This window comes from Jaculus jaculus, chromosome 15 (genome assembly GCF_020740685.1).
Source record: "Jaculus jaculus isolate mJacJac1 chromosome 15, mJacJac1.mat.Y.cur, whole genome shotgun sequence".
Lineage (NCBI taxonomy): Eukaryota > Metazoa > Chordata > Mammalia > Rodentia > Dipodidae > Jaculus > Jaculus jaculus.
The window spans coordinates 24,921,126-24,945,985 of record NC_059116.1 but is presented as its reverse complement, the minus strand read 5'-3'; the positions used below and the strand labels follow the sequence as shown (position 1 = coordinate 24,945,985).

The 24,860-nt window shown below is 41.5% G+C and overlaps 1 protein-coding gene across 4 annotated transcripts in view; it reads left to right on the top strand.

The window, feature by feature from the left end:
- The window catches only part of Osbpl1a (oxysterol binding protein like 1A), a 238,528-nt gene that overhangs the window by 166,124 nt on the left and 47,544 nt on the right, over positions 1-24,860 (top strand). For all 4 annotated transcript variants that reach the window (XM_004654838.3, XM_045134619.1, XM_045134620.1 and 1 more), the window contains one exon: positions 346-502. In XM_004654838.3, coding sequence (XP_004654895.2) covers positions 346-502 — 157 coding nt within the window. The remainder of the gene's footprint in view (positions 1-345; positions 503-24,860) is intronic.

Here is a 24,860-nt window from a genome sequence, read left to right as displayed (position 1 = left end):
CAGGTGGCACATGCATCTGGAGTTCATTTGCAGTGGCTTGAGGCTCTGGTGCACCCATTCTCCCTCCCTCTCTCTAATCTCCTCTTTCTCTCTCAAATAAGCAATTTTTTTTAAGTGGGCCTACTTGCAGCTACACTGATATGCACATATGTCTCATAAATCCACTTGAGCTACATTGGAAGGAAGCAGGTTCTCTGAAATCCCTGAGGAGGTGTTGCAGACGGGTTGTGACGGGACAAAGTTGGCTGCTTGCATTTCCGAGCCCAACACAGAGAAGGAGATAGCCATTGTGACCAAGGCTTCATCAGAGTTGAGTGCACTCACCATGAACCTGCTCTGCCACAGATTCCGAGTCCGAACAGTCCCTGAGCCGACTAGAGGCTGTGACAGCACACTCCTTTGAAGAGGACGAAGTGACCCTGGGCAGTGGAAAACACAGGATGTCTGAAGGAAAAGATTGTGGTGGGGGAGATGCGCTCTCCAATGGCATCAAGAAGCACAGGTAGGGTGCTTTTTAGCAGTTGCCATTGCTCTGTTACTATACAGCTTGGGTGCATGAAAAATGTGTGCCTTCTCTCCATCCTCCCCCCCCCCCCCGTTGGGATGCACCACTTGCTGTGCCGTATCTGTGACAGAATTTACTGAATGACTTGTTTCCTTACAAGAATGTCATCTGTTGGTGTGGGGACAAAGCCTGGCTTTGGGAAGCAGGCTTTCAGAGGATGTATAGATGCATCCATTGGGGTTTCTTAGAACTCCCAGTCGACACCAGTGCTGTGTTCCCTTTTACATCATCCATCTTTCATTACTCTGCCTCCCAATGCTATTTCAGTTCCTAGTCATCTGATCCTGTTGATTTTAATAAGAATGAATGGTAATGTTGCTGCTCCGTTGACACAAATCTAGTGAAATTTGAACAAAGACTGTTATTAAGTCCCAGAGCTTACTGACTACATCCATTTTATACTGTCTGATAATATCAATAGAATAACTTTATTCCCTCCATGGGTTTACTGCTAGAGATTGTCCCCAGAATGAGATGTAAGCAACACCACAGCTTTCTGATGTCCAAACAACTTTAGACACGGCGGCATATATGCATGCTGGTATTCACATACAAAAAGTGTTCTGTCAAATCAAGAATGGAGGCTATATCCTGCTGTCTTTGTAAAAGCCATTTTTCTGGGTAAGGGGATACTAATGGTTAATTTATACAAAAGAGTCTTTTGTTTGCTTTACACTTGTAAACTGTGTGTGACACTTTGGCTCTGACACAGCTGGCCTCAGTGTCACCCGTGGACAGATGGACACATCACCTCTCTATGTGGACTTGCCCTTGTTAAGTAAGAACATTGTCTTAGTTTATATTTATGCTTAGAAGATCAAAGTTTTAAAATTTTTAATCTTAAAATTTATGTGAACTTTAGGAATTAACTAGGGCACACAACTTTCTTCTACTGGGTTCTGTTATTTGACGGAGTTCACTGTTGCACATGATGTTGCTAGAATGCCTCTCTTTCCGAATTCCCTTCTGCAGTTACCGTTATCTCCTGTGGAGTACAGGACTAGCTCGTGTCCAGGATGTGAAATACCTAGCGGTAAACTAGCAGGGCACGATGCTCTAAGGAGAAGACAGCATTTAACTATTAACGCATGTATCTTGCTGTTCAGTAAAAGAACAAGTGAACATTTAGAAAGGTCAAAAATAGCATGGATTGTGTCTGTGTGTGTGCGCACACACGTGCATGTATGTGTGTTTCAGACAATATATCCTATGGCCTATGTTCGCTTTGGTCTTGTTTTGTAGCTGAGGAGGATGACCTTGAACTCCTGATCTGGTGGGCACCGCAACAGCCCCCAGTTTGTGGTGATGGGAATTGAATCTATTACTTCATGAACTCTAGGCAAGCTCTCTACTAAATAAGCAACATTCCAAACCTGATTAATTCCTGCTATAATTCTTAAAATATCAAAATGTATACTATACTCGGAACAAACAGCTGTCTGCTACTCCTTTTCAAGGCCCAAAAGCCCCTTTGTATATGTGCTGTGATCATGGCAGTAGCCATTTGGCATTTGCACTAATCATACCATATTCATATATTCTGTGTTCTATCTCAGTCATACCCAGGATGTTACAATACTAAAAACTGAAGTTGCTCAAAAACATGAAATTAGGTTAAGTCACTAGAGAAGAATGCAAAGAAATACAATTAAATAGTGACCTAACCAGAAAAGTTAAACTTATAAAATAAGATACATTTATTAAAATTATAACATTCTTCAGTTATTCAGATTGAAAGTAGAAAACTCAGCAGCCTAAAACATGGAAAACAATAACTTTATATTTTTTAAATGTAGCTTTATTATTAGGAGGCCTTGTAAGGATTAATTTGCATGTGTGTGTAGGCAAGCCAGTGTTTCTTTTCTTTTTTTTTTCTTTTTCTTTTTTTTTTTGGCTTTTTGAGGTAGGTTCTCACTCTGGCCCAGGCTGACCTGGAATTCACTATGTATTCCCAGGGTGGCCTCAAACTCACAGCCATCCTCCTCCCTCTGCCTCCCAAGTGCTGGGATTAAAGGTGTGCACTACCATACCCAGCAAGCCAGGGTTGCTTGCCACTGCAAATGAATGCCCATCTGGCTTTATGTGGGTGGCTAAGAAATTGAAACCAGCCGAGAGGCTATGCAAGCAAGCACCTTTAACCATTGAGCCTTCCCCACAGCTCCCAATAAGAGACTTTTTTTGTTGTTGTTGTTTTTAGAGATAGGGTTTCGTTCTAGCCCAGGCTGACCTGGAATTTGCTATGTAGTCTCAGGGTGTCCTCGAACTCACAGTGATCCTCCTACCTCTGCCTCCCAAGTGCTGGGATTAAAGGCATGTGCCACCACACCCAGCTAGAGACTTTTAATAAAAAATAAAATGTCTTTAAGGCTGGAGAGATGACTCAGCAGTTCAGGCACTACATGAGTTCAATTCCCCAGTACCCACATAAAGCTAGATGCATAGAGTGGTGCATGCATCTGGAGTTTGTTTCAGTGGCTAGAGGCCCTGGTACACCCATATTCTCTCTCTCTCTGTCTCTCTCCTTGCAAGTAAATTTATTTTTTAAATGTCTTTAAAATATTTTAAAAAATTTATTTGAAACACACACACAGAAAACAAATGAGTGTGAATATGGGCATGCCAGGGCCTCACATTGCTGCAGACGAACTCCAGACACATGCACCATTTTGTGCATCTTACAGAATGCTTACATGCTTACAGAAGAATTGAACTCGGGGAAGTTGGGCTTTGCAAGCAAGCTCCTTTAACCACGGAACCATCTTTCCAGTCTCATAAGAGACCTTTAAATGCCTTTTTAAAAAAATAAAGTTCCTCTACAGTCAGATAGTAGTATGTCACACATATTTAAAAAGCTTAATTTCAGGAGAAATGTTGGCATATTCATTACTCTTTTTTTTTTATTTATTTATTTGAGAGCGACAGACACAGAGAGAAAGACAGATAGAGGGAGAGAGAGAGAATGGGCGCGCCAGGGCTTCCAGCCTCTGCAAACAAACTCCAGACGCATGCGCCCCCTTGTGCATCTGGCTAACGTGGGACCTGGGGAACCGAGCCTCGAACCGGGGTCCTTAGGCTTCACAGGCAAGCGCTTTATCCCTAAATTGTGTTGGCATGAGCCTCAGTTTGCAGCAGGCACTTACATTATTCATAGAATAATTGTATTGATAATAATTATGGTGATTTTTAGAAAAGCAGACATGTTGCTATATAACCTAGGTGTTGCTGAAATGTAGTCTAAAATGACTGTGAAATTTATTTGGAGCTTCATGTTTTAGTTCTAAAGTTCATGTGTAATAGGTAATTAGCCTAATCACATATTTATTGTGTATTTTTTCTAATAATAAAATAAAATTAAATACCACTTACATAATTTTCCAATAAAAATCTTGCATTTACTCTTACCCCATACCACCTATCAGTCCCTGGTAAATACACAATTAAATTTAGAAAGAGAGATAGGAATTATATGGATTATAAAACTTAAGCAGAGAGGGGATATTTTTAAATGGGAAGTGAGAAACATTTCTAATTATGGAAGCAGCTTAATTGATTTTGCTGATAAAATAGAACAAGTGTTTTAAAATCCTTTTTCAAGCAGTGAAACCATTCGTCCAGCAGAAATTTAATATGGAAATGATTAAAATCTCACTACATTCATTTTGAGACAAACCATGCCAAGCTGATGTGTGGTGATTTAGTGTACACGCCGGGGTCAGTTGTTTATGAGGCTTGCTACTACCTTGGCGGTGTTCCAGAGGACACGCCAGCCTGCTTCTAATAGAATCTTAGTGCTTTTGCCAAATTATGCGTGGCAAGGTATAGATACTCGTTTCAAGTGTGTGGCTGGAAACAGTGTAAAAGATACTAACGTTCCACAAACTAGTCAGTGTCTAGAAATGTTGGCTCCATGTGTCAGTTCTGTAAATGTCACTCATTATACTAATAGCATTCATAGATTAAAGGAAAAGACGATCATTCCTAATAGATAACTTTCAGTAACGTTAGTCACTCATTATTCACAAGTATCTTAGTAATTCAGGTAGAAAAGAACCTCTGTAATGTGTAAAGTGACAAATGGTTTGATGATAAGGTATAAAATTGGTGGGGTTTTTGTTTGTTTTTTTTTTTTTTTTTTTTTTCCGAGGTAGGGTCTCCCTCTAGCCCAGGCTGAGCTGGAATTCACTATATAGTCTCAGGGTGGCCTCAAACTCACAGTAGTCCTCCTGCCTCTGCCTCCCAAGTGTGGGACTAAATGCATGTGTCACCAAACCTGGCTAAAATAGTTTTATAAATAACAGAAATGAGACAGGAGGCTTGATCGTTTCCTCTGTGCTTTAGAGGGAGCCATGGACACAAAACCTCAGTATTAACAGAATCATAATTACCCTAAGATGACACGTGTGTCTGTATCCCTCATGCCCAGAGAAAAATTATGCAAGTAAGAATGTTTGCCAGGGTTGTTATATACAAAATTATATTTCTGTGAGCCATGTACAGAGAATTAAAACTAGAGGAAAAGAAACATTTAGAGCATCTGTTAAAAATCACAGGCTTATCAATCTTAGACAGCCCCTCATGGAAAAAAAAAAAGTGCCCAGGAAGAAAAGGTAATAACAAAGCTTACTGGGAAGGAATGCAGTGTCACAACATATCCTTGCCAGTTTGAACTATAGATTTAATGTACCTTTAATTAAAATTAACTGTCTTTTTCGGGCGGGGAGGGTTGGGAAGTAGATTCTGAAATGTGTAAGTAGAAAGGGCTTTGAAGAGTCAAGACCAAGAAACAAATCACAAGAAAGAATGGCATTTGCCTGCCTAATGTCAAAAGTAGTTCAAAAATGTCTGGAAGGTAGATCGACCCGTAGAATGAGGAACAGGGCAAAGCTGGTGCATGAAGTAAAGCTAGCCCAGCAGAGAGTTGGGGGAGGCATGGATGGTTTGGGAAGTGATGCTTTAAAGAAGCACTTACTGTGGGTGGAGAAAAGGGGTCATCATTTCATATACAGTGTCCCTCTGTTCTGCATGTTCCCAGTCCATGGATTTAGGCCAGTACATAGTGAAAGTAATTTAAAAAAATTAAACATGCACAAACCTTTTTCATGTCATTGTTCCTAAGCAATACATTACAAAAATGTTTACATAACATTTATACTGCATTAGGTACTAAAAGTAATCTAGAGGTTATTTACATACATGGGAGACTGTGCACAACTTTTGTGCAAATGTGACACCTTTTATATAGGGGACTTGAGTTCCTCCTGACTCTCAGGTCTGGGTCAGGTGGCCTAGAGTCATTGCCCTGCATATCCCAAGGGATGACTAGTCATTATTACAAGGTCAGGATAACTCAAACACCTAAATGTGAAAAGGCCCAATGTAAGTACTTTCAGAAGCAAGCATGTAACATGTTACAATTCTGAAGCAGGGAAAGATTTTTCACAACAGGATGGGGGTTTCTGAGGAGGTGGCTCTTCAGACAGGAGGGCTCACGGTATAAGCATGAAGTCCCACGTACAAAGCTGGCCACAGTTGCACGTATCTGTAACTCCAGTGCTCAGGGGGTAGAGGCAGGAAGATCTCTGGGGTTCCGTGATTAACCAGACTATCAAAAAAAAAAAAAAAAACAAAAAACAAAAAACACGGCACTCTAGGTTGAGTAAGAGACTAGGAGGGAAGTAAGGAACAAAACAAGAGCGATAGAAAATATCTGACATTCCCTGGACTCTGCATCATATGCACAGGTTGCATGCATGCACCGCAGCTAAAGTAAAATAACATACATGATAAAGAAATATGACGGGGGTGGGTCTTCATCTGACTCGAATTAACTTACACACACTTAGTCTGTTAACTTGAAAGTGACCAAAAGCCTCAAGGGTTGTAAGGTTGAAATGCTGGGCAACCAGTCCAGGCTGTTGCTTCCGTCACTCGGCCTGCATGAAGGCCTCGGATTTGAGTTTTTAGGTAGCCAATGAGAGAGGACTGTAGCAGCACATGGTTTGTGTATGAAGAATTCAGAATAAGTTGAAGTCAAAGAGCTTGAAAATCCCGGTTAAGACAGCTTCTCCCTGGATGTGTGAACATGTTGAGAAAATGTCATTGTGGTAAGGTATTCAACCTGGAATGCATCTCATCCCTGGAATGAAACCACTTCAGCCATAAGATGTCCCTCCCTGCAGATGTGGGACACATGATCCTGACTCAGATTTCACTCAGCAGGAAACAGAGTTAGTACAGGTACCCCACCTTGAGATCTTCCGCTGCCCTGCATAGAGCACCCCCCTTTTCTGTGAGGACTAAAGCCACTGGTCTTCAGAGGTCTCAGTAACTATCAGGGAAAAATTGTTGCCTAAACTTAGCCAGATTTGTAGACAGGACTAGCCGGGAGCAGTCAGAGACCCCACGTCTGCTTTCTCATACTGCCCCATTCCCTGCCCCACGGTACATATTTGTCTTGCCGAAGCTCAGGCAGCTCGGGCATGGACCCTGCCCCTTACCAAACGAGACTCAAGGCTGTGTCCTCAGCCCAGGAGGCAGGGCACTCGGGAATAGGCGGCCAGGAAGTTGATGAGGACCTGCGGAGAAACATGCTTGTTCTAGGTGGCAGTTAAGTGGGCGGGTGTTGGCTGACCGATGCCAGAGCGTAGAAGTGGTTCTTGCAGGCCAGGGCCGACAGGAAGCCTGGAGTAGTCTGGTAAGTGGGACGGCCTGAGGTGAAGCAGTGGGCTAAAACCTAGCAGGCTACTCCAATTACAGGACATCCATCTTCCCACAAACAAGGGTTGCCAACCTGACAGATGGAGTTGGTCAAGAGGGTTCACATTCAAAACTTCTCTAGGAACAAGCTTGTAGGCCTGTGGGTCACTTGCAGTATGTTAGGAAAGGCAGGATGGGCCCAATAAGCCCATAGTCATTTCCTTCATAAGGTCAGCAGGAATCCTTCCAGGGTAACTATGACATCTTCCATGGAACATTATCCTCTTTAACACTAGGTTGACAGGCCACACCTCCTTTATCCTGCCCTCCCCACTCCCCGAAATGCCTCAGCAGCCTGGGCTCTTTGGCACAGTTAGAAGTCTTCAGGATCTTTGCTACTTCTGGCCTAGTGTAAGTCAGCAATGGTGAGCTACACCTGCCTACTGTAAGGACTTGTGCTAGGTGCTCCCGACAGATATTTACTGCACACAGATGAGAGCAGTTTCTAGGCCAGCCGTAATCTGCAAAGCTCTGCATCACTGAACTAATTGACGAATAGCTAATGAGTTAGTGTCCATTGGGCTGTGAAAAATAAGTACTATTTTCAGATGTATGATCCCATTTTCAAAAGTTGATTACAGAAAATTTTAAATATGCTTAGAAATAGGATACTATCATTCAACTCTATGTTAAATCCTGTGTCCAACTTAGTTCCATCTATAAACTGCTTATCTCCCATTTCCTAGAATTATAAAGCAAATGTAAGAGTATCATTTTTATTTTCCAGGATACAGCTTTTAACTGACAAATTAGATGTCTTTATTACATACAACATATTTTGAAATATGTACATTGGCTAAATAGAGCTAAATTTACATGTATTGCCTTGTACAGATTTGGGGTTGCTACTGCTGTTTTGTGATCAGAACAACTGAAAAGGTATCCTCAGTGATTTTCTAAGTATGCAGCCCATTGCTATGGACTAGGGTCAGGATGTCTTCAGCTTGGTCCTTGTGGTAGTTTGAATGGATGATCCCCAATACAGTCAGTATTTTATTAAAGTTTGTTGTTTAGATTTGTAGCCGCCTGGCTGGTGGTGGTGTTACTGTGGGTGGATCCTAGGGTCCTGCCCTAAGGTATGGAGGTAGATTTGGAATTCTAGTCTAAAGGTACATGAAGTGCAGGAGCTTTTCCTGGAGTTCCGGAAGTATACTTGCTTGGATTTTTTTTTTTTGGGGGGGGGGTTGGCATGTGGCTTCTGTCTCTCTGCTTGGACCTATAAAAATAGGCCAGCTTCTTCTGTCATTATAGAACTTCCCCTTGATCTGTAAGCTTCAATAAATATCCCTTCATCTATAACTGTGCCTGGCTTGGAAGTTCATTTTAGCGATGTGAGTCTGTCTGCTCCAGTCTTTTTAAATACTTGGTATCCTTCAAGAATTTGCATGTCATGCATGTGCAGACTAGAACTATGCTAATCTGTGTAGCATTCCAACTTTTAGCATAAATGCAGCCAAAGTGAGTACTTTTCATCTTTTTTAAAAAATGTATTTATTTGCATGTCGGGGGACATGTGTCTGTGGGCATGTCAGGAGCTCTTGCTGCTGCAAAGGAAAAAACACAACTTTTTAAATTACCATTGATATTTAATTAGCATTCAAGTTTCCCTGCATGTCTCCTAATGTGTCTTAGTAATGGGATCTGAAATGTCATCTGTTAAGGTTCCAGAATCTCCACACTTTCCATGTGGCTGATCTGTCTGGGTGTCCTGTTTCTTCCATCTTTTCTTGCCATTTATTTGTTGATCATTTGCCCTGTAGTATATTCCACAGTGGGGAAAGGCTGGTGTCATTTCTGAGATGTTGCTTATCATAGTCTTTTACCCCAACTTTGCTTTGAGCCAGTGTATGCACAGAGGCACATTCAGAAACACACCCACATGCACACACACGCGTGCACATACACATGTGCACATGCACTTCCCCACTGCCAGGCTGTACCTCCCGCTCCTTTAGGAGGCATGTGCATATGGTTTTCGCTCATTTCTATCATGTTGACATTGGTTCCTGGTTGGAGCGTTGTCTCACGGTAATGCGGCCTGACATGGTTTTACTTAATGTCCTTAGCAGCAAGTATTGATGATTGCCCATACCCTGATTTCCTTAGAAGGTACAGAATGTGGGTGCTTCATTTCTGCCCTTCATGAGAGTTAATTCTTCTGTGAAGCACAGCTTCCCAGGGCTGGGAGATGGCTCACCTGTTAGGTAAAGGGCCTGCTTCACAAGCCTGAGGACCTGAGTTTGATCCCCATATGTGGGCTGGAAAGATGGATTAGTGGTTAAGGTGCATGCATGTGAAACCTAAGGACCTATGTTCAACTCTCCAGATCCCATGTAAGCCAGACACACAAAGGTGAGGCAAGCGTAAGGTTGCACATGCCCGCTAGGTGACACAAGCATCTGGAGTGTGATTGTAGTGGCTGAGGCCCTGGTGCACCAATTCTCTCTTGCTCTCTAATAATAATAATGCGTAAGTGTATACATTTAATTCTAGACATGATTCTCTGATTTTGAGTTGGTGATACATTTCTGTGGGTTAAAATTCAAAGGGAGCAATAGAGTGTATTTTACTACTTTTTAAAAACTTTATTGACATACATATACACAATATATCATGATTATAATCTCTTCCTACCACCCTCCTCTCTCCAATCCCCCTCCACTGAGTCTCTTCTTCGTTATAACTAGTTTGCTGCCATCATTTTTTTTATTTCCAACTATTTTGATGTAATCATTTTTATTTACCTCCCATTATTCAGGTTTGGTTAGGCAGCTACAGCCCTGTGAGGTCATGAATGCCACAGCCACTTTGTGTCTGGAAGAGCAGACACTCTTCCCCTTCCTTTGGCTCTTGCATTCTTTCTGCCACCTCTTCCGCAATGGCCTCTGAGCCTTGGAGGATATGATAGAGGCATCTCACTTAGTGCTGAACACTGCACTGTGTGTTCATCTCAGCACTGATGGGCTTTGAGTCTTCTCAGTAGTCACCACCACCTGAGAAGGAAATTTTCTTTACTCAAAGGTCAGCCTGGGCTAGAGTGAGATCCTACCTCGAAAAACCAAAAGAAAAATAAAAAAGCAAGAGTAGCCTTAGTATATGGCATAAACATCAATATTAAGAGGGCAGCTTTGTTGCCATAATATATCCATTTAGCTATTGTACTGATGTTAACCCCTGCTTTTTACCCATTTTTCTGTAGGTTTGTAGAATTTACCAGTTTTTAATTTCTGTGCAGTAATCATTAGGGAGACAACTTTTCCCATGTGATGATAGGTAAAATGTTTTTCTAGGTTTCTCCTAGAGGAAAAATAATTTTTAGAATTTCCATTTCTTACCACACAGTGAGAAGTATATTTACCATAAAACCTTAAGAAATGACACTATAAAAGTTAAAAAATACTGCTACCTATCCTTGGTTTTTACACAAAGCTATATGTTCCTTTGAAAAAAGGTAAAAGATGCTGGGGAAATATAAGTGTAGTGTTCAGAGTTGCTTCAGTTTGATTCCCAGATGGTATTGCTTTCCTAACCTCAGGCAAGGTGTACATTCTTGGGAATTCAACCTTTTTTTGTAAAACAGCAACCAAGCTAGACCTTTGCTGGCTGGTTGTGATGATGATATGATGTGGACTGTGCCCAGTAGTTAGTGAGCTTCTCACTAATGCTAATGTGCTTACACAGGAAAGCCCATTATTTCAGGGCAAATGTATGTGGTTTTGGAGTTGGAGAAATGGCTTAAGCAGTTAAGCCATTTGCCTGCGAAGCCTAAGGACCCAGGTTCAATTCCCCAGGACCCATATGAGCCAGATGCACAAGGTGGCCCATATGTCTAGAGTTCGTTTGCAGTGGCTAGAGGTCCCTCCCTTTCTCCGTCTCTCACCCCCCTCTCCAATAAATAATAAAATAAAATATTTTTTTAAAGTAGGTGGTTTTGTTTTTTCCCTTTTCTTTAATTACACGTTTATTTGTTTGCTTGTATGTGGTAGGGTCTTTCAGGAATCCTCCTGTGTGTCTCAGCCTCCTGAGTGCTAGGCACTGGTTTTAGAATGATACAGTTTCCTATTGGTAAATGTGAAGTAAGAAAAAAAAAAAAACAAAAACTTTATATTTAAAGCCTACTACCCTTGACTTCCATTATTTTTTTAAGGCTGTTTCATTTTCTTTCTGTTAGGAATAGGAAAGTGTGGCTGGGCTCCACACACAGCTGGCTGCAAAGTTAGGCTGTCAGCCATGTAAACAAGAGGCGAGGAGAGGCCGTGAGCTCTGTTACTCTTGCCTGCTCCCTTGACATTGCTTTTCCCCACACAGAGGTCTCATTACTTTCTCCTTTTGATCCTTAGACCTTTGTAGTCTCTTAGGTAAATATCCAATTTCTATTTTAAGTTTGCTTTATAAACACATTTAATCCTCAGAATGTCAAAGCAAGAAGCATTTCAATACATATCAAAACATGCCTGCTTTTTAATACTTTTTAATTTTTTTAGTTAACTTACAAAATGATGGGTTTGATTATGGCATTTTCATGAATATAGGTCATTACCGTTTGCTTCTTATTCATCCCTTTCCATTGGTCTCCCCCGCCCCCACCTACATCCCCCTTCCCACCCTGTCCGCACTCAAACCTGAGCACCAGGTTGTGAACACTAGGAAATACCTTTCAGCGCAAGTTTTAATGATGTGCCTTAATCTGTTTACTGTGTCTGTGTTTGTAATCATCATACATTGGGCATCTGGAGTTCTTATGACATGAGATTTGCTGTCCACAAATGTACTGGTGTGTCTCATGTCCTTTGGAACTGTGCCAATCTGAACCTTGCCTCCAGGAGAAAACTGCCTCTGGGGACTAACCTAGAGATCTTCAGATTCTGTTTCATTGCTTGTTAGCTCATGAAGAATTTTCCTTTTTCAGAAAACACATATATAAGAAGAAAGGTTTGCAAGGTTAATAAATCACAGAAGTGGTTGCTTTAAAAACCACGGGCTATCTCAGTGTTTGTGAAAGTACGCTGGCTTTGTGTCTTTAAGATCACCTGGAAAAAAAAAAATCAGTCAATACACAATGCTTTTTCAAAACACACTGAGCATCTATCTATAGTGTGGTATGAGCTTGTCTGGGGAATAGCATGTCAGTGCACCATGTGACATGGCGCAGGGTGGAGCCAAGATTGGAATTTGATAGTGAGCTCTATTATACGGCAGCGGGTATTCTCAAAGGTACTTCCTGTGAGTATGGCAGCACCTCACACAGGTCATGAGCTCTCTGTCCCTCCCTCTTCCTCGTCCTCCCCTCTCTCCCACCTGCCCTCCCTTCTGCCCTCCAAAAATGGAGCAGTATATATTGATGTGTGTGTGTGTGTGTGTGTGTGTGGTCATATATTGATAAGAGACAGAAATTGGCTATACAGCTTAGGGGCAACAGACCCCAAAGTGAATAGCTTTCTCTTGGCTGAGTGCAGGAATTGTTCTTAAGTCTATAGGAGAATATGTACGTCCTGCACTTCACTACAGGTCAGAAATGTTAGAAGGATCTGACCTTTCCTTATACTCTGGCCCTTAGAGAATCCTATCACTCCCTTCCTGAAAGATTGACATCCTGAGATTACCCCTTTCTAGAATTTCTGGCCCCAGACTCCTGCCATCAGGGGAAAAAAAAAAAAAAAAAAAAACCACGTGAACTTGGGCTTCCTCACGTAGCCACCCCTCATAAAAATCCACACCCCGAGTCTGGAGCTGGGCTTCTCCTCCCTGGCCCAGAGCTCTGCCTTCTTCTCTCGTAGGGCTTCCAAAGCCTCCCTCCCCTTGTCTTAGGTTCTCCCTCTCATGTTCTGGGCTGAAGACCCCTCCTAAAGCTTTAAGCTATAAGAAAATCTCTCTAAACCTTCTCCTCTGCTCTATGGATTTCATTCTTTGAATTCATAAGACAAGGATTCAGCAGCACCCCAAATTATTGGTGTGCTGGCATACAAGGAACCCCAAGATTCCTGTGTCAGTATGTCAGCTGTGGAAATGCAAATGGCTATAACCAAGAAGGCATCGTACAAATTAGGTGTGATGGAGCACTGATCTAAGCAAATGCCATGGCTTGTCGTAGAAAGGGCTGCACGCACCCACTCTGAATAAGATCTTAGAGATGGGATGTGCCATCTTCCCAGAGCCAAAGCACCATGGTGGGAGAGAAAGGCTGGGCACAGCAGGCTTCTGTGGGGTACTGGGGAGGTCTTGTGGAGCTCTGGGTGTTTCACAAGAGTGCTAGGCTAATGTGTCTTAGTGTTTTGCGTCTAACACTAGAAGCCCAGGGTCAAAACTTCCAGTAGGTAAAAGGGGACCACAGTCATAAGATGACTGAGAACTGAGGGCTTAACGTGGTTCCTCTTCTGAGTCCACCTGTGCCCTGTGGTTCGATTGGACTTGGAAAAGATTCACTGTGTCCAGGACTCAGCTGCTTCTGAGCAAGACCCACAAATTACAGGCTGCAGTAAATGGCTACAGCTGTGTCTGTCTACCACTGCAGATGCACAGCGCTCCACAATCTTGTGTTTAGTAATGATGGCACAAGCCTAAACTGAGATTATAAATTAGTGTTTCTAAGGGATCTTTACGGCACTTTTTTGACATATGCATGTATAGTGTGTGCATATGCTGTGCATGCATGTTCATATGCGTGAAGGTGCATGTGTGTGTGCATATGCATGTGCATGCGGAGACCAGAGGACAACCATGGATGTCTACACTATTTTTTTACAGATAACTTTTATTTATTTATTTCAAAGGAGGAAGAGGCAGATAGAATGAGCATGCCACTGCAAGTAAATTCTAGATGTATGTGTCTCCTTGTGCATCTGGAGTATGTGGATACTGGGGAATCAAATCTGGGTCCTTAGGCTCCACAGGCAAACATTTTAACCACTAAGCCATCACTCCAGCCCTGTCTATCTATTTTTGAGACAGGATCTCTGATTGGGCTGTAACTCACCAAATTGATTAGAATGGCAGGATACCTTTGTCTCCCCCTCTTCAGCCCTAGAATTACAGGCACATGCTACTATAGCCCACCTTTATAACTATGCCTTTTTTATTTTTATTTATTTTTACTTTTTTGAGGTAGGGTCCAGCTTTAGCCCAGGCTGACCTGGATTTCACCTGAATAGTCTCAGGGTGGCCTTGAATTTCCAACTCACAGCAATCCTGCTACCTCTGCCTCTCCAGTGCTGGGATTAAATGTGCGAGCCACCACACCCAGATTACTATTACTTTTTGATTCTCCAAACATCTCTGAATATAGGTGGAGGCAAGTTTTATTACATTCTAAATTTTATAGATTAGGAAATTGAGGCACGGAAAATGTGGCTTGGTCAAGACATGGTAAGACCTACATTCAAATCATGTTTTCCAACTCAAGAGGCTACTTTCTTTCCCTAAAATTTATATTTTTTAAAAAATAGGTAATTTAGAATAACAAGGATACGTGAGCATGGGGGAAAGCTTCCTAATTTGAAATTGAAGGAATTTGTCCCAGTCTTTAATTAATGTACTTCTGTTTTCTTCTCTGTAATAGTTTATAGACAGTTAGCATCAGAATTCCAGAGTGGGCATAGGCACCGATAGCTGGCTCAGGGTCGGTGTGCCACTACAAGCTAGAGTGGCCCTGGAACGTGTCCCCTAGGCCTTTTCTTTAAGTTTCCAGTTGTGTTCACTTGAACAAACCAGAAGCAAATGTGTACACATTGAAGCCGCACTACTTAAAAACAAATGTGTGGTACAAATGTGTTCTCCTTCAACAACCCTGAAGGAGAACATGGTCTTCCTATAATCCCGGGAACCACCAGCGTCCTGCCACAGCAGCATTCTTCAAAGGACCGAGGAGTGCAGCATTTTCATGGAAACTGGTTTTCCTCAGGAACAGCTTAGTCTGTTAATGTTAGTAGTGAAAATTAAACCTTTTGTCTATTTTCCATTACAAAAAGATCATAACACAAATGGGGAGGATGTCTCAGAAGGCCAGGTGTAAACACTTGGATCTCATTGTGCATTTTGGAATGTGGTGTCCTCTCTCAGCAGAACCCAGCTTCAGGAAGGAGGGTCTGCACAGGTACTTCCCTGTGCTTGGAGCAGTCCAGAAGGAAGGGGTGGGTAATTGGTGCACACACCAGAGAACACCCTGAAGGTGTCACACACCACAGAGCAGGCAGGAGCCAGCATGTCAGCTCTGTCCCTGGAAAGCCTATCTTTGATGCAAAGCAGTCAGTCAGGATGTTGAACTAGTTCAAAAGCAAATCAAGGGCTGGAGAGATGGCTTAGTGGTTAAGGTACTTACCTGTGAAGCCTAAGGACCCAGGTTTGACTTCCCAGAACCCACGTGAGCCACATGCACAAGGTGACGCATGCTCACAAGGTAGTGCACATGCCTGGGTTCATTTGCAGTGGCTAAGGCGTTGGTGTCCAATATTCTCTCTCTCTCTCCCCACTCCTTTGTTCTCTCTCATAAAAAAAAAAAGGCAAATCATAAACTTAATGTTCATTCTGAGAAAAAAGGGTGATTTTAAGGGAAGTTATCCAAAGGCTCAGAGCTACTAAGAGGCATAGTCATATTGCGGAAGAGCACTATTGTTCATTCCATCTTTGTGTCTCTTCTTGCTGTTAAATAATTTCCATATATTTCCTCACTGTAAATTGAGAGAGTAAGGTGCTTGTCTTTAGGGTCAGCAAAATAAAGCTGCCCTTCTTCAGAGTTGTGTTGAAGGATCAACCATGTCCACAGAGCACTCTGACCTCGGAGAGAGCGCTAGGTCTTGCCTCACCTCTGCTTCGGCCAGGCTCCTAATCAAGCTGGAGCTTGTTCAAGTTCTTAGTAGATCATCCAAGAATATCAGGTTGTCAGGAAGAGCCTCTTTCACCTCTGCCACCAACAAAACTGCATTTATAAGATAGCTGCAGCTCCTCTTGAGCCCCGAGAGGAGTCAGTGTGTTGTGCCTATTCGCCCTCCGAGCTTTGCTCGCTGCTGGAGGCTTAGGTAAGTTTGCCTGAGACAGGAAGGGCACTGGTGCCTTTGATCCATATTTTCTCTGATAAAACTGTTTCCTTAAGATCCCAGAGAACATGAGCTCCTCTCCTTACTTTTTACTTCTCCCAGCTCATCCTGCAGCCAACCCAGTAAGTGGTCACACTGGTTCATACTAGGCTTTCAGGGGACATTGTGGATATGCAGAGGGCAGTCAGTGATTCCTGTGTGTCTGAATTCAACCTGGAACTAGGTAGAGGCTACGTGACACTATTAGTCATTTAAGAACACCCTAAATTGCATCTGCCGAGATGGGGATAGGCAAGTGCTAAGTTTGTTAGTCAAGTTAAGTGCTTGAACTGCACTGATCTGAGTATATTAACGTTAGCAGATACTTGGTGACTATAAATATCTTAAATTTCCATGTATTACAACTCCGTTTTAGTATTTCATTGATTGAGGCATAGTATTTTAAGATTGGGAATAAATCTTATGGCTTTAGGAGAATAAGCTTTGTTTTCCGTAGTCTCACAGAGCATTGCTTCAGAATAGTAATCTAGTTATATTCAACTTAAACTGCAGTTCTCTTTCAGATTTACATTAAACTGAGTTGAATTCTGCTTTCAGATTTAAGTGTCTAGAAGACTGAGGTTGTAGTTCAGTGGTAAAGTACTTGTATAGCATGTACAAGACCCTGGGTTCCATCCTTAACTCCATACAGGAAAGAAAGAAGGAAGGGAGGGAGGGGCAGGGAAAGAGGGAAGGAGACAGAAAGGGAAGGAAGGAAATAAAAGGAAAGCAAGAAGGAAGATAATGAAAAATCATATCCATCCGTTAGATGGTTAAGTCAACTGCTAAGGGTGAATTTTGGTTGTTTTTATGCATGTGTGTGGTTGTGTATATGCATGTTTGCATGCGAGGCTGTATGCATGTGTGCCAGTGAGTGAGTGTGTGGGTGGGTTGGAGGCCCGGGTATACGCATGGCGAAGGACAAAGTTCAGGATCCGAGAATACCTCCGTCCTTGCGAGATAGAGTTTCGTTGGCCTGGAGCTCACCAGTTAGGCTAGACGGGCTGGCCAGCAAAGCCTGTCTGCCTTCCCTTTGCCAGGATTGTGGACAGGCTCCACCACACCTGGCATTTTACATGGGCTCTGGGGATCACACTCAGGTTCTCGAGCTAGCAAGATGAGCACTTTACCTCCTGAGCCGTTCCCATCCCCTGGTCTCATGTTTTGAATTTTATCTTATTAAAGTAAGAGTGCTTTCAAATATTTCAAGCCCTCATACTTGAGAAAGTTAAAGCATTTAAAGTTTGAGACAGATACAGTTATAAAATGACATAACAGCATTCCTGAATATGTTGTTGATCCATCCTGCTCATGTCTTCAGGACCAATCATAGTACTTGAAATCTACTCAATATTTGTTGAGTGGATAGATTTTTTTTTTTCTCAACTTGTTCCAGAATTTCTGGCACATAAAAGACATGCTGGGCAAAAGGAGTGCCCACTGTCTGACTCTGTCCATACCAGTGGCGTTAGCATGTGGGGCCTTTTGGACCTTTCAGGGTTCTTTCCAAGGACCACAAGTTCAAACAGTTTTCATAATATTACAGATATATTTGCCATTTTTGTATGATCCACCGATAAATGTACACTGCGTTTTCTAGAAGCTACATATTTTAAATATTTTTTAAAATTTTTATTTATTTATTTGAAAGCGACAGACACAGAGAGAAAGACAGATAGAGGGAGAGAGAGAGAATGGGCGCGCCAGGGCTTCCAGCCTCTGCAAACGAACTCCAGACGCTTGCGCCCCCTTGTGCATCTGGCTAACGTGGGACCTGGGGAACCGAGCCTCGAACCGGGGTCCTTAGGCTTCACAGGCAAGCGCTTAACCACTAAGCCATCTCTCCAGCCCGAAGCTACATATTTTATAAGAACCCAGATTGAGTGGAGAAATGGCTAGGAGAATGTAGCCATCTTCCATTAATCACACATTTAAAAGGATTACTAGACAAAATTGCTGTTCTTCTGTGTTTTCCTAAAAGTATACTTTATGCTAACATGCAGGGTTTTATTGATGCTTACAAATGAAGAAGTTCAAAGTTTCAGTTTTTCCTAATTTGTTTATAATGATAGATACATTTTCAGTCAACTTTGATCCTTCAGCGTGACAGTTGTGAAAGACACTCCTATCCTGTACGTCAGGGTTCAGCCCTTTGTGTTGGTGAGTGGAGTGCCATCGTTTCACTAGCCAGCTTGTTTATCTTTGCTCCCTGTGGCAGGCCACTTGGATTGCTTGCAGTTGGAAATAGTGCATAAAGCTGCTATAATTGTTCTTATAGACATCTTGTAACAAATCTATTTTCGTTCTTGTCACTTGTAGAATTGTCAGATCATAGAGTCATGTTTGGCTTTACAAAGCTGTTCCGAGTTTCCTAGAGCTCTGCCTTTCCACAATGCTGTCAGCAAGATGTGAGAACATCAGCTGCTGCGTGCACACGCTCGCTGGCATCTGTTGTCTATGGGTGTGTGCCATGCTGCCTCATGGTGCTGCTAGTGCATCTTCCTGTTCTACCTTGCTTTGTGAATTATCTTGAGGGTTTAAAATTGTTTGATGATTTTGTATTATTGATTAGAGATTCTTTATATATTACAGATACCAGTCCAATAATGTGGATTATAGCATGAATATTTTCTCCTACCTAGTAGCAACATGACTTTTTGATTTCTTAATTATCAACAAAAGTCTTTAATTTCTTTAAGCAGGATTTAAAAGTTTTACTTATGGGCAATTTTTATACATACATATATGTATATATATTTGGTTTTTCGAGATAGGGTCTCACTCTAGCCTAGGCTGACCTGTAATTCACTATAGAGTCCAGGGTGTCTTCAAACTCTCGGTGACCCTCCTAATTCTGCCTCCCGCATGCTGGGATTAAAGGTGTGTGCCACCACCACCAGACTCAGTATATAATATATTTTGATCAAAATCACCTCCCATTACCTTATTTTATTCTCACTCATCCCAAACCCCTTCTTCTTCCTAGCTATTCCCTGTTTCTCTCTCCCCCCCCCCTTCTTTTTCTTTTCTTTCTTTCTTTGAGGTAGGTCAGGCTGACCTGGAATTCATATGTAACCCTCAAACTCACTGCAATCTTTCCCCCTCTTTCTCCCAAGTGCTGAGATCAAAGGCATGCACCACCTTTCCCAGTTAATGGTTTATTTCCCTCTTTTACTTTAATGTCGTGTGTGTGTGTGTGTGTGTGTGTGTGTGTGTGTGTGTGTGTGTGTGTCTGTGTCTCACTGAGTTTAATTAGAGTGCTTGCATGAGCATGTGCATGCACATGGGTTAGGGGTTATTAGCAGAGCACATACAACTCTCCAGTGGCTATACCAGTATATAAAATGTCTCCTCCTCGTCCAGCAACCATTAACTGCCACTGAGGAATTACAAATTTTTATGAAGTCCACTTTGTTTTTTTTTCTTGTTATTGCTTAATAGTATCATGATCACTTTAATTTTTATTTATTTATTTGTTTGACAGAGGAAGGCGGGGTGGGGGAGAGAGAGAGAGAATGGGTGCACCAGGGCCTCCGCCACTGCAAACAAACTCCAGATGCGTGTGCCCCTTGTGCATCTGGCTAACATGGGTCCTGGGGAATTAAACCTGGGTCTTTGGTTTTGCAGACAAAGGCCTTAACCTCTAAGCCATTCCTCCAGCCCTTGTTACTGCCTTTATGGGTCCAGCTAAGAAAACTTTGCATCACTGATGGTTCTTCTACTTAAACAAATCAGTATCTGAAGAATGATGGGAATTTCAGGTTCTCAGAGCATTCAAATGTCTTTTTTTCAATCATTGACTATGGAAGAATTATGTTATAAATGTAGGACAGTTTCTTACCCTAGAACCCTAATTAATCAAAAAACAAGTGGCAGAATGTTTGTTTCAGCATCAAGTACTGAATGTGTCTGCTATGTTTCTATGGTTCACTGTGGGCTCAACAGAGCTTAAAACTAGAGTTTGTAAAAGTGTAACTAGGTAAATGTGCAACACCAGCTTTGCATATTTTTCTGAAAGTGAGTAGTAGATGATCAGAGTGTTTTCATGTATACTTTTACATGGAGAAGATGAAGCCACCCGTGTGGTCATATGTGTGCTAACCAGGACAAAGAAGGGACCGAATGATACATTTTTAGCAGTGGAGTTTGATGCTTTCCAAATGACTGGGAAGTAATAACTTATTTATATAATAATGACCTTAGGATTATCCATACATCACTTCATTTTAAGCCTTTTTGAAGACTATATTGTGAGCTATATCCCAAAAGAAATATATAAAAATTTCTTAAGCAATACTTTACATTATTTATGAGGTATAAATAAATCAATTGTTTATTATTATAGGAATATACTTTATAGTATTTTAATATTCTATTTATTAGAGAGGGGACCAGGCAGATAGAGAGAGAATAGGCATGCCATGGCCTCTAGCCACTGGAAATGAACTCCAGACACATGAGCCACCTTGTGCATATGGCTTACATGGGTTCTGCAGAATCAAACCTGGGCCCTTAGGCTTTGGAGGCAAGTGTCCTAACTGCTAAACCATCTCTCCTACCCTATAATGTCATTTTAAAATACAACCTTCAATTTTGTGACCGTAAATTTATAGCTTGGATCTAGTGATTTTCTAGTTTGGAAGACTTTTAGACAGGTGCATGGTAAATACCAGTAAAGCAAAAGATACAGGTAGCTTTCATTTGTTGGGATAAATTAGGCGATAGGAAGAATAATTCTAGTAATTGAGAAGTGATAAATATCAAATATTTTCATGTAGATATACACAGCTAAGTATAAAATATGGATGACAAGTACACATGTACAAATAAAAACAGATTTTCAGTGTTAGAATTACAGGTGCATTCACATCTACTTTTCTGGTATTTCCTCAGAATTTTTTTATCTCATTCTTGTGATTGGAATTAAAGATAAAAATTGTTTCTCTCTCTCTCTCTCTCTCTCTTTCTCTCTTACTGGTTTAATGTCCAAAGAGTATGTTGTTACTTAAAATTGTGATTTCTACAGAATATTTAACAATATAAGGTATTTGTTCAGTGCACAAGTAAACAATGTGTTGAAAAAGCTAATTAAAAAAATATTTTCCACAAATTGACCTGTAGGCAAAATGAGTTGTGTTCTCTTGACTTCATTAATTACTTCTTATCACATCCTCACTGGTTTTCTTCCTTTGGTTCCATTCTGAACATAAGAGGCATTGAATGAAGCCTACATTTTGTGTGTGTATGCACACGTGTGCACACATGTTTATATGTGTATTTTTGTAGGCACATGCATGCCACAGTGTACATGTGGGTTAGTGGAGGTCAGAGGACAGCTTTCAGGTGTCCACACTTCTGCCTTTGAGGCAAGGTCTCCACTGTTCATCCTTGAATGTGCCGGGCTGCTGGCCTCAGGCTTCCACTGAGCTGACCTTTGTTTGTCTCTCTTCACAAATTAAAATACCAGGGGGTGAGTGAAATTAGGAAGAATTGTGAATTGTAAGCAGCTCTTGGAACTAGTTGACCATATTATTTCAAATTAGAGGATTGGAGTTGCCTTTTAAAATGTGACTTGGGCTGGAGAGATGGCTTAACCGTTAAGGCGCTTACCTGCAAACCCTAAGGGCCCAGGTTCAACACTCTGGTTCCACATAAGCCACATGTGTAAGGTGATGCATGCCCACAAGGTCACACATGCACACAAGTAGCACACACGGCTGAAGTTTTGTTTCAATGGTGGGAGGCCCTGGCACACCAGTTTTCTACCTCCCACACCTCTCTCTGTCATTAAAGAAAAAATGACTTTTATCCCAGCACTCAGGAGGCAGAGGTAAGAGGACCACTGTGAGTTCTAGGCCAGCCTAAGACAACATAGTAAATTCCAGATCAGCCTGGAAAAACAAACAGACCAAAAAAATTAAAAATAAATAAACAAATAAATATATTTTTTTTAAAAAGTTTTAAAAAGTAGAGCGAGACCCTAATCTTGAATTAAAAAAACAAAAACAGACAATTACTGTATGGTCTGGAGAGATGGCTTCATGGTTTAAGTGCTTGCCTACAAAATCAAAGGACCCATGTTCGATTCCCCAGGACCTATATAAGCCAGATGCACAAAGTGACACATGTGTCTGGAGTTCATTTTCAGTTGCTGGATGACATTCTCTCTTTCTCTCTCCCTCCCTCCCTCTCCCTCTTAAAATACAAATTTTTAAAATAGTTTTTTTTTTTTTTTAATTTGACTTAACAATCAAGACTGTACCTGAGACCCAGTGTGGAAGAGAAGCCTGCATATAACAATGCTTCCATCTTCCCCAAGGAAGTGTTTGGGTAGAGGAAGTCGCCTGAGGTTTGAAGATGGTTAGTCTTGCTACCATTTAATCATGTCAGCAGAATGCTTAAAGCACAAATTAAATATGGGCTTTATTAGTGTATTCTCTTTCATCATTTCAATTAAATGAAAAATGTTTGAACAGAATGCGCCTGTTCTTTGACCCAGGTTATATGACAGTAAGATAAAAATACCAGTGAACTATTAATTGAATGTAAAGGAAGGGACTTTAGCACATCGCAGTTCCTCCCATGTTGCTTCAGGATACCTCAACCACGGTCTTTAACATCCCTGCTGCCTGCTAGAAGTTCTCAGAGGGACTGGTGCCATCTCTTGTGCTGTGGGGTCTGCAATCCAAAGTGAGAACCACTGGCCATAGCATTTATTCGCTAGCATGAAGCCTTACCAGTGTGGAACCTGTGCCCTCAACTGCTTTTCTCTCAAGTAATACAAGTGACTTCACACTGGCTTTCTCTCTGAAAACCTTTACATAATTGTGAAGATTATTCAGTTAATAAACACTGTTCTAGAGACCCATTTGAAACTGCAATTAGTAAATTGTCCATCCAAAAAATGATAGAAGTTTTAAACATTTTTTTGTTCATTTTTATTTATTTATTTGAGAGTGAGAGAGAGAGAGAGGCAGATAAGACAATGGGCGCGCCAGGGCTTCCAGCCACTGCAAATGAACTCCAGATGCGTGCGCCCCCTTGTGCATCTGGCTGACGTGGGTCCTGGGGAATCGAGCCTCGAACCGGGGTCCTTAGACTTCACATGCAAGCGCTTAACTGCTAAGCCATCTCTCCAGCCCTGATAGAAGTTTTAAAACTTCAACAGATCAGACTGTAAAATGAGATTGGTTTTTTTTTTTTTTTACCTGTAGTATTGATAACAAGACCATCAGCATCATTGTAAGTTGACAGCCTTCCACATGTCAGGCCTTGAGCTAAATGCTTTAATCCCACTGACAAAGCCCCATATGCAAAGATATATTTGATCATATAATATGTGCTTATGGGGATGTGTCTGTGTTATTCCAGCAAAATTTTCATTAATGTATACTGGTACATTTCATTAACAGCGCATACCAAAGTATTCTATTCGTTTTTTAAATGCTTGTTATATTAACCATTAGGTTGTGTTTACAAAGTACAGTGAATGAGAAAATACACTTTTTTTGTATGCATTGCCTTATTGGAGCCTCACTGTGGCCATATGAAACATTTTATTGTCACTGTATTACTGTTGTCATTCTCTAGGAAGAAACACTGGCCCTGGAATATTTGGAGTTATTAGTTCAAGTTTCTTAGTCCCTAGTGGCTGTTTGAACTGCAGGCTCTGGAGTTAATGAATCCCAGTTCAGCTATCTGTTCCATTTGTGACCATGCACAGGTTGCTTCATGAGTGTTTGTTTGTAGGGCCATTGGGAAGTCTCGATGAGCCGGTGCATGTTAAGTGATGAGCACTGGGTCTACAATGGAATAGGCACTCACTGAGCACCAGCCAGACATTAGTATTCAAACACGTTCTCTTGTGGAACTCATTGAAAGTTAGCTCAGGGATATTCATGTCACAGCATTTGTGAATGTACTGATTAAAACAACCTGGACTTGTCTAAACTGATGATCATTTGTACTTGAAAATGGGATAGAAGTTTAATAAAAGCATAGTCTTATTAAGATATCTGGAAGCATAGTTAAAAGAAACTTTGGCGAGAGTGCTATTCTTTCTTGTAAGAAAGGGCACAGGAAAGGCACCGAGAACTTGAGAATCTTACAGGGTCTAAAAAAGTGGATAAGAACAGACTCTTAAAGAAACCTCACCATCTTCTGTAGAGATTTGAGCTTAAGATACTTTCAGACAATTTGGTCATTAAAGAATTAGAACATCATTTTTTTTTCAAAAATAGGATGAGAGAATCCTTGACCAGGATCAAAAATACAATAGCTGTTTTTAAAAAAACGCTTTGTGGAGGCTGCAGAGACAGCTCAGTGGTTTAAGGTGCTTTCTTGTAAAACCTGCTGGCCTGGATTTCGTTCTCTAGCCACCCATGTAAACTCAGATACAGGAAGTTGTGCAAGCATCTGCCATTCATTTGTACTGTCACTGGCGCACATGCATATACGTGCGCACTCACAAT